A 14500-nucleotide genomic window follows, 5' to 3' on the forward strand; every position below is an offset into this window, starting at 1 on the left:
TTTGATGCCTTGAAATTTTACAACTTGTATTCTAACAGTATATTAATGTTATTTTTCTTGCTTTGTTGTGCAGTAGTTCAGTGCAAGTTGCAAAAATAACAGACCTGTTGTTTTACAAAGGAATAAATTTTATATGATGTCCAAAGTGACCAAAACAAAGCTAAACTTCCCAAAGAATGCAATCGGTTAGATAGATTTATTAAGTACACCATCTGATGTGTCAGATTTGATGAATGTTCCGAAGGTGGAGAGGACTGGCTTTACACACAAATACAGACCATTTCAGAAAAATGTTTTTAGACTATTATAACTGTAGGAGCAATATCATAACTTACATTCTCCGGTAGTTTTGTATTCATATCTGGGGGCGTAGGAGCTGTATCCAGATGGCGTGCGGGTTCGGACACTGAAGACGTACCAGGTGGCTGGTTTTAAGCCTGTGATGATCACACTAGGATCCTTGGTGCTTGTTGAAGAGTAACTCAGCTGCTCATGCTCCTATGTTGGAAAGAAGTTAAAAGCTGTCAATTTATGAAGGATTTAACTCATCAACGTTTAGGTGCTGAATGTTCCATACTAATGTACTTTGGGCGAGAAGTAGGAATCGAAAGCTGGAGTATAAAACATATCAAAAAAAAATAAAAAAAATCCCAGCGAGCAAAATGAGCTCATTGAAATTCATAGCACCTTTTTCTGCACAAATCGAGTCTTTTCTGGATACTGCATATGGTTCCTTTTTTCCTGGCCCCTTCAAATGACTGAAAATTGTTTATTGATTGACCAAAAATAAGACCATACTAAAATTCTTTAATCGGTAGCCAAAGTATTTGTTTGATCAGGCTACTGAGCGTTTATTTTTCACTGGACGTGGACCAAAATGGTACCTTTTCATAGTATTTGATCTCGTAGTCAAGGATGGGCAATGATGTTTCTTTGGGCTGCTGCCAGGAAAGAGCAATGCTGTTGGGAGAGGCCCAGTCCTTCTTCAGATACCCCACCAGTGATGGACCTGCGTTAAAACAAAAGATGTTTAGACAAGTACTGTACCCTCAAATCCTGTTCATGGCACTATTGGGTACATAGTATTCCCTGCATATACATGTGTTCTTGGCATTCTAGGTATGGTATGTCATTTAACTCATTGGTTGCCATTGACGGCACTAACCATCTAATCCATTTTGACTATAATCGCTGATAGCCCTCCTAATTGAAATGGATGAAAGATGAGTATTCAGAGTCAGTCTTCCAAGTTTGAATGAATTGAACGTCAATTGTTGGCAAAGTTAGGTAATGAGGTAAATACTATGAAATTAAACAAAAATGAATAAAATCAACATCCGAGTGTTACTGGGTGCCATAACCAGACTATATTTCTGGTATTTATTCATTTCTGTTTCTGTAATAAAAAAACAACAATTTAATTCTTCATAAACAATATATACAGGTTGTACCCGGGTTACAACATACCCGGCTTACATGATTTCAACTTTACAACGCCGGAGTCCCGTTTTTTTTATTTTTTTTTTGGTGATGCATGCTTTTATTTTGGCGTAGAAGCGTAGAGCATGTAGTACTAATGTCACGGGAGTAAGAGCGCACGTACACACGAAGAACAATGTACAGTGGTACCTCTTCATACGAAGTTAATTCGTTCGAGGACCGTGTTTGTAAGTCGAAATGGTCGCATGTCGGGCAGGATTTTCCCATAGGAATATATTATAATTCCATTAATTCGTTCCAAAGCCCAAAATCCTAGACTGAATCCTGAATAAATACTGCTGGTACTATTACAAATGGCAACTACACATAGCAAAACAAATAAATTATAAATAAAAATCGGAATAATAATATGGTAATAATAATAATTCCTGTAATAATGTCACGAATCGGGTTCTAATGTGGCGGACAATTTTTGCTGTACGTGAACGCACCGCGTGGCTGACGTGACAGAGAGAGGGAGCGGGAAGGTTTAGAGTTACTTTCACTTTCAATGTTCTCTTGAGAACACTGTCAACTGCAACCTACAGAAGGCGATTTTGCAACAGAAAACCTGACGAAGCTGGCGATTTCTTTGGCGATGTTACCACAATAATAATTGTCACCTTAACTTAGACTGGTGGTCGGAGGAGGATCGTGGAGATGTATTGTTGAGCCAGTTCACGGATGCGCACCCTACGCTCATATTTTTCTATAATTTGCATCTTCATTTTGAAGGAATTCGGCCCCCCGGAACAGCGACAGCCAAACCAGACGGTGCCGCTCCAGCAAGTCGTCCGGAGAAGCCAAACTCCACGCGTCCACTCCGGTGTTAACCCTTTGCACTGACTCCATTTTGAAAGGTTTAAAGAAGGCTCACCGAAAACAGGTTGACAATTTATTCGTTGACAGTGATCAAAAAACAAAGCAAAACAGACGACGGAGAGGCAATACTGAATCCAGGGTCAGCAAAACAACGGATACATCGAAATGTCCCCGAGAAGCGACAGTTGTTATCTAAATGTTCAGTCTTTTGAAAGCTCTCGCAGGGCGGGCCGTAGGCAGAAAGAAGGGTGTCAAGAAGGAAGAAGGGTGTGTTTGGGACTATATGTGGATTGGACAGGAGGATTTAGGAGTTACTGTTGTTCGGGCAACGGGGATGTGAATTCAGCCCCCTCAGTGTCAAAAAGAGCTCTTGGAGTCTTGTCAGTTGTGTTATCAGTTGGATATCGGGCGTTCTCCGATGCTACTTGTTTTAGGACAGATCGCCCTGCTCTTTGTCCTGGAGTGCCCGGGAGAACTGATTGCGAGAGTTGGTGCGTCAATCCTGCTCATGACGCACACGTTTGGCTCCTGTGATAAGATGGCGTTGTGTATCTTTTATGCCCTATATTCTGCTTCTTTTCATTAAACTATGGTATAAGTGCTATTTATTTTATATTAGGTGTGATAGAGTAATAGAAACAGTCCTACAGTAAATATGAGAAATTATACTATTCCCTGATTGATTATATTACGTGTGTTAGAGTAACACCTCCTTCATTTTCAAAGGTAAGCGTCACATTTTCCTTGTTTCACTACCTGTACCAACTTTTTTGAAACCTGTGTTGATTTCTTACACAGGAAAATCCGCGATGCGTTCGTCTGCGGTGCTGTCATATTGTTAAATTTCGAGCATGTCGTCGAATGTAGAAACAAATGGCAAGTCAAATTTTACTTCGGATGTCGAAAAGATCGTGTGTCGAAGTGATCGTATGTCGTAGTACCACTGTATTTGCGCACACGAAGAAGAGCGCAAAGGCACACATGAGGAAGAGCGCATTTGTTCCAATGAAGAAGTCCCGCAGCCGAGTGACAGAGAGAGGGGAAAGCATGAACACACATTTGTTGCTTGTCAAGCATCCACAGAGGCAACACCTGGATATAACAGCTTTTGTTTTGTTTATTGTTCAATTGTGTTCAAATACCTGTTTATTTAATTGTTTTTGATTTGACGGTTACTGATACATGCAAATCGTTTGTGTGGATTGTTTTTGCTGTATCAGCAGCTAGTTATAAACGCATATTTGAATTACTGGTATTGAAGACGAAACAGATTTATTGTCATTTATATTTAGTTTCATTCCGCAAGTGTTGATATCAAGAGCAGCTGAATAAAGTCAGCAAAACCCATCTGGCTTCTGTCATCGTCTTTTCGGAGCTTAGCTCGTTGTCTAGCTAGGACTTAGCTCCAACGTCTTGGCGAGGACGGTATAATGACATATAATACATGTTTTTCGATAGTTATTTTGAGATTTGGTGGGTATTTAGGGGTACTTAAAGGGTTCATTCCCACTTACACGGAAATGCGGGTTACGTCGCCAGCGTAGGAACCGAACTCGTTCGTAACCCGGGGACTACATGTATACATAAATAAGATTATTTGTTAGCTAGGGTAGGCTCCAGTAACCCCCGCGACCCTCGTTACATGCCTTACGTAGCATGGAAGATGAATGAATGAATGAATGAAAAAAACAAAGAAGCAAAAAATATATATGTAATAAGATGTATATGTGATATATGCAAGACGTTGCATCCACATACATGGACATAACATTTTGGATCATGTAGGTCACACTTGTATACCAAAAGTTAATATTGTGATGAAAAAGATACATAAATGTTTACCCACTTTGTAACCTGTATCAAATTTATGCACACAATTAACTCATTCACTGCTATTTAAAGCCAAAGACGATCAATTTCACCATGGATGGCTGGCATTGGACGACCATGTTTCAGTGCCATTGACAGCGCTGGACATCCAAGCCATTCGGACTTTGAGGACTTGCAGTGATCAGTGGCAGCCAATGAGTTAATGTGAGGATATCACAATGAGCTTCAGTCCTTCCGATCTTCAGGGAAAACCATGTACACAACATTTGTTTAGAATCCTATTAGAACACTTAATGTGTAATTGAAAACAAGTGGAGGAAGATGCCTCTTATTTTCTTGTACTAAATTGCATTTGCTTTGTTCAATGACTTTTTTCGCTGGGTAAATAATTGTGCTCGTCTCCCAAGAGAGGTCAGCAGATGTAGCTGTCCTGAGAGTCATTATTATATATTACACATGGTGTTACAGAGCCAACTCATTATGTGGCAATAAAGGGTAGTCCTGTTTTTCTCAAGGGTATTCCAAGCGAAGGATGACATGAGACACTGGGAGATGATTTTATTTTTAGAGGAACATGAGAATTCGATGCTTGTTATAATGGCAAGAAAGCTTTGAGTTCAAGAGGAAAATGAGGGATCATTACTGAATCTTTGAGGTTTTGATCAGGAGGCTGAGACCTGGAGTTTTGGAACTGGCAAATACCAGCTGAGAACTGCAGTGCTTTGAGCTTGTTAAACAGGCGCCCAGGGACCCTCTGCAGGTGATCTAAGCTCAAAGTGACCACCTTTGTTTCTTTCATTCATCCGTCTTTTCCCATTCGCTGCCCCCCTATACTTTATCTGCTACCGTCAGAATGAAGAGCAACAAAAAGTTAATTCACAAAAATGCTTCATTTAATTTGGGAAAGACACGTAGGTTTAAAGTAAGTCAGGAGATAAATTGTACAACATAAATGAAAGAACAGAAAATGAAGTAACCTAAACGGCAGCAAGGGGGCTAAATACAGGCTGCGTTCCAATCATCTAAGCGATTGTTATGACGTCACAGGAGGCCACCTGGAGGTTGGAGGGAAAGTGGGCGGAGGGGGAGTGAAAGAAATAGGAAGTAAATGGAACACACCTGCCCTCGTTCACTTACAGGCAAGAAAATCATGGAACAACCACAAGTTTTTGGAGTATCGCTATAGGGGATATTCCAAATCAGTGGCACCTATAGAAATTCTTCATAGGGGTGGCCAAATGGGGAAACTTAAAACCTTGGGGTGGCACACCCAAAAAATAAAAGCCATACTTTCAGGTTTTTACTATGTTGTAGTAATAAACTGGCCAGTAGAAAACTGTTAGAAAGACTTCAGGACACGCCTACCGAGATACTTTGGTTGATTGTGTTATATTGTATATTGTATTTTGTATACTATTATATTGTGTTAATGAGCATAGTCCCTAATAGTCCAGTCAACATTTTGAATTCCGCATCTACTACAATCTGACATTATACTAGCGAGTGGGGCGACCAGTGGGATGGCTAACAAATTCATTGGGGGAAGCCGTGGCCAGGCCTGGCCACCCCCTGGTGTCACCATTATTCCAAATCACATAAAATATATGGCGACTCATGTCAATAAAACGGGGACGTATTCCGCGTTTGATGGCAATACATCGGTACCTGGGAATTATCAGAATTATTAGTTTTGTATCAAATTTTATTTGGGCAATTCATTATTTATTTATTTATTTTTTGTCTATACCTTATAATTTGTTTACAGATTTGTTGTTTAAACACATTTAACCTATTTGAAGCTTAGTTTCAGTCCCTCCCAACGTCATTTGATTGACAGACAACTTCTTTCGTTAAAAGTAAAAGAGAAAAGGCAAGCGAAATAGATACATCCATGACAAAAATGATTGTTTTTTCCCTTTTTTTTTAATGACCAAAGTGAAAGTCAATAAAAAAGTTAATTTACTCTTTATTTATTCAATTATTTCGCTTTATATGTATTTATTTATTCACGTGTTTTTTATTTTGGCACTCCCTTGATTTTATACGTTCTGCCTTAATGGCCACATGCAGTCTAACTTTTTAATTTTTATTTTTTAACAACAATGATGAATTTTACAATTTGAAAGGCAGTTTGGTAAAACATTCAAACAGCGTACTGGCAGCTTAAAATGTTTTGGAAGAATGTTCTCTGGTCAGATGAGCTGAGGGTGCCAATACTTTTGTCTGGCCCATTTTTTGAGTTTTTTTGTAAAATGATGATTTAAATTTTTTCCCCCATTCTCTTTTGTGTATTTTCAATGCAAGCAAAATAAATGAAGATATTACTACCAAATCATTTGTAATTGCAATCATTTTCTGTGAGAAATTGAGCATTATCTGACAGAATTGCATGGGTGCCAATACTTTTGGCAGCAGTGTAGGGAGCTCTGAAGTGACCATTGTTGTTTACTCGATCACTTCGCCCTCAAAGAATCGATCTCACCCAGTTCACTTCGCTGTTTAGGGTAATGGAACAGCCCTTAAAGGGATCCTCTATTTTTTAGACAAGTAATTCTTAAAACATAAATGTTAGTATGAGTTATAATAATTTGATATTAAAACCCCTCTTAATGTTTTTGTTTTAACAAAGTTTGTAAAATTATTTTAAGTGATAGGTCGCCATTGTTGTTACGTCGCAGTGTGTGACGTCACTGGCCCCGAATGCTGAAATTCCAGCTTGTCACTCATTAGCTTTCCCAACATGTCGTCAGTTCTACCCTTCCTATTTGAACCAGATCTGAAAAGTGAAGAGCAGGACAGCACTGTTGGTCATTCACAAGACGAGTTTCAGGGAAAAATGTGTGCAGCAAATACCTGATAAGACAAAAGTTGGGCAAAACTGGTGATACGAGAGAGTCCTGTTGGTAACTCCGGTTGGGAGCGAGAGTGCATGCTGTTGGGATTCGAGAACTCCGGTTTTATTTGCAGATATTCAAGGTAAGCATATTGCATTTTCAAACGTTTTCCCAATATAATTATGTAGATTGTTAGCATCCAGAGCTGTCGTGTGCTTTACATATAGTACAGGCCAAAGACCACACCTTGTTTAATCCAGGTCTTGTACATTGTAACACGTGGTAGCTAGGATACGTGTATAAAAGTACCAGAAAGGGGAGAAGCTTCCACTTATACACATTTATTCACAAAAAATAATATTTCCACCTTGACCACTCTTCACTCGGGAGCTCAGCAGTACGCAAACACGCATTCCCTGACGAACAACATTGTTGTAAGGTCCACGTCAGAGTCACTGTCGTCACTGTAGCGTGCCATAGTGCTTTAATTATTTTGTATGATTTGGGGAAAACTCCCATGAAGAAATGTCAACAAAAAAGATAGCAATACTAATCCAAATCTGCGTTTTTTACTCACTCGAAAATCCAGGAATTAGAACGAACCCATGGCAATATCGCAGCCGCGATTAGGCCTTCGATTCCACAAAATAGACTGATCCGAAAAGCCGCTGTGGGACCGACGAATAAAAATAAATGGACAGATCCAAAACCATTATTGCAGACGCGATGGGACCCTTACTTGACTGGGGATCCAGGAAAAATCTTCGGGCGCCAGTTGTAACGCGTGGTGGGTAGGATACATGCATACGGGGACCAAAAAGGGGGAGAAGCTTCCACTTATGCACATTTATTCACTAAACATAATAATTCCACCTTGACCACTCACTTCACTCCCCTTTTTTCCATTTGACTGGAAATTGCATCCAAAAGCAGCACATCGTGGCATTTTACTTCGCGAGTTTAGGCAGCAATAAGCAATTGTTGAACACGCTACACATTCGGAAAGATACCAAATACGTGATCACTGCGAGCCCGCAAACCATGGCGCCAACTAACGGTCAAAATATGGACTACATATTATAAAATATTGCCATTGGTTTAACATTTTATGTGTTTCTACCAACATATTTTAGTACAAGAGAACAATTGTGGTTTATTAGAGCCTACATGTATTTAAATCAGAGGATCACTTTAAGATGGCGGTGGGGATTCCCCCAAGGGCAAGTGCCGAGGGCAAGTGAGCGAGGGCACATAAAACCATGATTGAAACGCAGCCACATACGAATTGACTAGACATTGAGGAACAAACAAATTGACTAGACACTGAGGAACACCTGGACACCTTGAGTGGCTGGAGGAAGCGGAATGGTTAACACAAGGGAAGGGCTAATGACGACAGGTGGTGATAAAATCCTAATTATGTGACAAGAACTAGAAACAGGGAAGCAGAACAAGGCAAGGAACATAATCGGAGACAAATAGATCATAACAGTGAACTCATTATGTCAAACACTGGTTGATTTCAGCTTCAAACACTTAACTTCATGTTTTATTTTTAACTTTAGTGACAGGTACACTTTAAACTTAAACAGTATGCACACTCCATGAATCTGTAGTCATTAATTAACAACACAAATGTGAAAACTAACCGAGAGACAAAAGTCAAGATGTAAATATGACTTTTATCCGCGATATTAGGTTATTTGGATGTAGCTATCTAATGGTAAAAATCATTCTAGCCAGCTCAAACTCAAAGTGTACCATGTGTGATAATACAAAATGACGGAGCATCTGGACACATTTGCATCTTTCTAGATGTTATCATTTTATAGAACCTTATCATGTTGAATTCATTCCTCTGTGGGAAAAGAAAATTCATCAAATCTGATGTGAATGTGCCTGTTGAATAACTTGGTTTAAGGCTGCAAGATGTTTGGCTGGTATATTGGCCCTGACAGAAAGCAATAAACAAACTAAATGCAATATTCCTCCTGACTCAAGAGATTCCAATTAGCTTGCAAGTGCTAAATGCACACTTGCACTCAGACATACTTCTCAGCCAAATCTACTCTTACTGAACTAAGCTCTTATTGATTGTTTAAATGCCACTAAATGCCCTCCATCTAAAACCAAGCTTTCTTAATTGTTGCCAATAACTTGACCACTGAATTATTGGCAAAGTTCACCTCAGCATCAACTCTTCATCTCGACATCCTGCCAAATATTGTCACAATCAGGTGTAAGGCTTGACGATTATTCATCCAATATCCAATATATTCGGTTATGTTTTTAAGATTGGTGGTTATTAAAGGACTGGTATGATGACAACAAAGCAAAGTTTCAGAACTTATTGTCCTTTTTGTAAACGTCATTCTGCAGCACAAAATCTTTGGCAAATTTGCACAATTAATCGTCAGTCAATGTCATCGCCATATGATAATAGTTTCATATTCTTATGTATAGTTTTATTTCGTTTAGACTTTTTCTCTAATTTATTTAGTTTTAACTAGTTTCAGGAGTGAATTTAAAAAAAAATATTTTTCATATTACAGTGTTACCACTACTTAAGAATGTCTTTATATACAGAATTTTCAGGTTAAGAAACACCTCAATGGGAAAATATTGCAAAACATCCTGATAAATTTTTGAATAATTTTTTCCATTAATGATCGCAAGTTGTCCAGGCCCTGGGGTAGCAAAACAGCCCCAAATCATGATGCTCGCTCTACCATGCTTCACGGTGGAGATGAGGTGTTGATGTATGTGAGCTGTTCCATTTTTCCTCCACACATGACGCTGTGTGTTACTCCCAAACAATTCAACTTTGGTTTCATCAGTCCACAAAATATTTTGCCAATGTTTCTGTGGCGTGTCCGAGTGCCTTTTTGCGAACATTAAACGAGCAACAATGTTTTTCTTGACAGCAGTGGCTTCCTCCGCTGAGTCCTCCCATGAACACAATTCTTTGCCATAGTTTTACATATAGTTGATGTGTGCACAGAGATATTGGACTGTGTCAGTGTTTTCTGTAAGTCTTTAGCAGACACTCTAGGGTTCTTTTTTTTTTTTTTTTTTTTTTACATTTCTGAGTATTCTGTGCTGAACTCTTGGCGTCATCTTTGGTAGACGGCCACTCCTTGGGAGAGAAGCAACAGTGCCAAACTCTCTCCATTTGTAGACAACTTCTCTGACTGTCGATTGATGAAAATCCAGACCTTTAGAGATGGTTTTGTGTCCTTCCCTAGCTTTATACAAATCAACAATCCTTGATCGCAGGTCTTCAGACAGCTCTTTTGACCGAGCCATGATGCACATCAGACAATGCTTCAAATCAAGACAATTCTTACCAGCGGTGTGTTTTATAGTGGGCAGGGCAGCTTTAAACCAATTTCAATTACTCTGTAAGTCTCCTTAGGCAGAGGGTCAATTACTTATTTCTCCCCTTACTGTCATTTTTGCATGCTATCTTCATTAAAATATGAAAACCTATAAATGTTTGGGTGGATTTAGTTGAAGCAGACACTGTTTTTTCACCCGTGTGATTTTGACAAAGATCAGATTATATTTGATGGTAATTTTATGCAGAAATGAGAGAAATTCCACAAGGTTCATATGCTTTTTAATACCACTGTAGTTAGTCTTGTTTCGGTTTTTACTTATTTCGGTTCGCAAAAATAGGTTTTCAATTCAGGTTTTTGTCATTTCGTTTGTTGGTAATGGCGCATTTTCAAATTCACACTAGTGAGAATTTATCCTTTAATGTAATCGACGTGGATGTTTATGGAACTTGAAAGGAAATTTAGAGTACCAGGATAAAAAACTCACAACCTGACTGAGTCGTAATTAGCAGCAATATAATTTGAGTCTACTAAAAAGGGGCCCCTTTTTTTTTTGTTCAGAGAGTAGACAGTACCACCATAAAGTTTGTGCCTGTGTTATCACCTGGTATGATGTTTACTAGCAAATGCAGACATGTGAAAGTTTCACTTTGAAGACACAGGGTATCTGTCTCTAATGATCGTGTATTATCATAGCTTCAGCTTGAAACCTGCCAGAGGACATCAGTCCCTCTATGAGAGTCAGGAGCATTGGAAAGCCATTAGAAACACCAGTCAATTACAATGCCCAATGGATAGATTTTGCAGTCAAGCGTGGTTAAGCTCAACATAAACTAATGGGGAGTCTTTAAATGAGCTTGACCTGCATATGATTTTAATTAGCTTTCCTGCCCCAAAGGCTTCCATTAACGGTTGAAAAAAAGAGAAACGAAAAATCAATAGCGCCGCCATTGATGCAGTGCGAGAGTTTAAACGATGTCCGAACACTTCGCTGATTCACTGTTGATAGAAAAAAGGAGTGAGCAGAAAATCAGCACATTACAATATAGGTATTGTTGTTTACAACAGCCATATTGATAATGTCTCTCGGTCTTCTCTCTAAATGTCTGATTCAGGTTTGTCGTGAGGCTGTTTTAAAGGACACTTTAAGAGTGAATCTTCTCGGGGGAAATGATGTCTGTGCGTGCGCGAGTGATGGGCTGTCTTACAATATAATATTATATTCATGTCACTTCGATTTGATTTAATGCAAATTAGTTAAGTTTAATATTATTCACCTTACTTCTGGTGCCGATTGGGAAGCACTTGATCAAATAAGCTTTTGAGTGTAAGAAAGTTGAAATGCATGACATGAATTATCTGCTTACCACATCAAAAGCGCAGACCTCTCTACAGGACAGTTACATCCACATTCAATATGTTCCCATTGGATCAAGTCATTCAAGTGAAAAAGTTCCATCATTTTTCAGGAATTTAGCAAAGATAGCCTGTGTAGTTTGGCTCTTTCGGTGTCACTTCAGGACACGTTATATCAACATCATTGAACGTGGTAAACCCAAGGTTTAGAAGTTGAGCAGAAAGAAAGACAAAAAAATTCTTTGGTTTGTTGAGTAGAAAAAAGGAGAGGTTTAACTGCATCCTCACTGGTCAAAACAAGATTTTCTTTTCCCTTGATACATCCATGAAGGTCAAGCTTGTGCAAGCATTTCTGTCGACTGTCTGTCGGCAAGCAATTCTTTCTAAAAAAAAAAGTTTTCCCCTCCCTTCTTCGAGATCTCATCATAGAGCCCAGACTTTTGCCAAAATTATGTCATCGTTACATTTCACAGTGTGAAAACCGCAAGCTACATACTTTTCTCGTCTTCTTTTGCATTGTGGACACCAATGAATTTAATTTTTACACTTCTACTCAGAAGTGGCCAGATTGCTTTGTGTTAGCACAATGGCTGAGGAGAATTTTAGAACTCTCAGAAATAACACCACGTTACGCGTGCAAATGGAAACGAATGGTTTTATTAGTTATGTGACTTTGTAAAAAAAAAAAAAAAAAAAAAAAAAAAAAAAAAACAAACACACACACACACACACAACTACAGAAGCATTAATGCTATATTGTTATTTTAGGGAGGATCCGTAACATAATCTTATACACAATAGCAGTATGGCCCGGCGTTGCTCGGGTAAAAAAGTGATACTTGGCTTTTTGGTTGGTGCACTTATCATTTATTGTGTATATATGTTTGCTGTGAGTCTGTGACTTATTTACATTTTACACTTCAAGTATATGAAGAATAAAGCACAGGTATGTTGTCAAAAGAGTTGTTTTGATGTTTAATTTTCAACAACAGACAGTTCACACACTTGATACATCATCACTGATTGAGAGCGCCTCGGTGATTTTATGATAACGTGTTTATTATCAAGGCTTCAAACGCAGTTTGGGAAGTTCCATAGCTGCCAGAAATTTGCTATGGCTCCCCACTGGCTGGTTGTAGAAATCCGACAAAACGCTGGACAAAGCAGCTTGCTGGCTTCCACCCGGTGCTAGAATTCGTAACCTGACTGCCAGTCTATGTGCGGCATCGAAAGTCGGACAGACCACATCCGCAACCGTCTTCTGCGTCGCCTACGCCTCAACATTTGTATGATCAACATTTGTTGCTCAATGATGATGAGCTGAAGATCCACATTCAAGCATTCCACATCTGTTGCCATTGTTGTTTAACAGGAAGGAAACTCATGGAATTCGACACGAGTGTCTTAAAACCGCACAAACACGACGCAACACCCCTCTAATGCAGTGTTTTCAACCTTTTTTGACTCACGGCACATTTTTACATTGGAAAAAATCTCGCGGCACACTACAAACCAAAAATGATCCAAAATTATTTCTGTTCAGTATATTTAATTATAAAATAATTTCTCAGTATGTACAGTATACTTACTCAGTGTGAAACTTGAGCCTGTTTAGATGAACACAAAGTCGATATCCTTATTCTTCAACAGCTCTCAGTCTTTCTCTGTTTTTATTTTTTTTTTTAGCAGTGATGCTTGAAAAAGCTCAGAATTATCAGACAGGGGGACTTGAGCAATGTCTTTAACCACATCAGGGCCGAGAATCTCGCAGACAATGGCTTTGCAGGCAGGTAGAATTAATGTCTCAGTCACGGTGTGCGACTTTTTGGATTTAGCAACAAAGGAACTGGCTTCGAGGGCTTTCTCGTTTACCTTTGTAGTTTTTATCAAAAAAGTTGCCTGTTTCTCTGTGTTTTCACGAAGGCGAACAAAATAGTCCATCGAGTAGTTTTGGAGTGACGGATGTTTCGTTTGGAAATGACGTTTAGGAAAGCTGCTCGTGTCGCGTTCAAGAACTGCTTGGATTTCTAGCCGTCAGCCATTTTGCTCTCCTTGACAATGTGTAGGAATAAAACACAGGGGGAGGATTGATGCTCGTCACATATGGATGAAATAGAAAGGACACTTTCGAGTTTCTCGACATATGACGAGTCTAACCAAATAATGTGCAGTAGATGTGCTGGGGTCCACATTGTCGCGGACAAGGTCGTTGATGGCAGTTTTTGAACGCGACACGAGAAATATTGCGCTCATCTGCACACGACCGAGAACTTTCTACCTACTCCTTCCGACCTTACTACTGCAACTCCGCCCGACGACGTTAAAAAACATTTCAATCGCCCCGAATGGGGAAATAGAAAGGAGAGGAGTTGATGACGACTTTCCCACTTTATTGTTGCAACAATGGAAAATAATAAACAAAATAACAGCGGCATCCGCAACATGCGACCGCTAACTCGAGAGGAGTCTGGCTGCAGCCCGCCTCTCTCTCTGGCTTGGCTAACTCCGCTCTCACGGCTCTGGCCGTTCTCCCTCTCTCCTTGCTTGCTTCCGGCTACGTCAGCACTCTGCAGCCTGATGGCCCCTTCAAGGGCCCGCACAGTTACGGACATTACAATATTTATATATATAAATGCGACATTAGATAATTTCTCGCGGCACACCTGACGATCTCTCACGGCACTCTAGTGTGCCGCGGCACACCAGTTGAAAAACACTGCTCGAGTGGCTTGGCGGTGAAATACAGAACAACGCGTTCCCTTGCCGCAGAGGTACCTCAATGCTCATTGATGCCGTAGGGTCTACATCGTCACTACGCCGTCACCGCAACGCAGAAGCATA

General features: G+C 39.6%; 1 protein-coding gene across 1 annotated transcript in view; it reads right to left on the reverse strand.

Moving 5' to 3' along the window:
• The window catches only part of LOC130927075 (ephrin type-A receptor 6-like), a 255001-nt gene that overhangs the window by 29923 nt on the left and 210578 nt on the right, over window positions 1-14500 (reverse strand). Inside the window, exons 6-7 of the mRNA XM_057852597.1 lie at window positions 885-1009; window positions 336-498 (exon numbers count right to left, since the gene is read on the reverse strand). Coding sequence (XP_057708580.1) covers window positions 336-498; window positions 885-1009 — 288 coding nt within the window. The remainder of the gene's footprint in view (window positions 1-335; window positions 499-884; window positions 1010-14500) is intronic.

This window comes from Corythoichthys intestinalis, chromosome 12, assembly GCF_030265065.1.
Source record: "Corythoichthys intestinalis isolate RoL2023-P3 chromosome 12, ASM3026506v1, whole genome shotgun sequence".
In the NCBI taxonomy this organism is placed as follows: Eukaryota; Metazoa; Chordata; class Actinopteri; order Syngnathiformes; family Syngnathidae; genus Corythoichthys; species Corythoichthys intestinalis.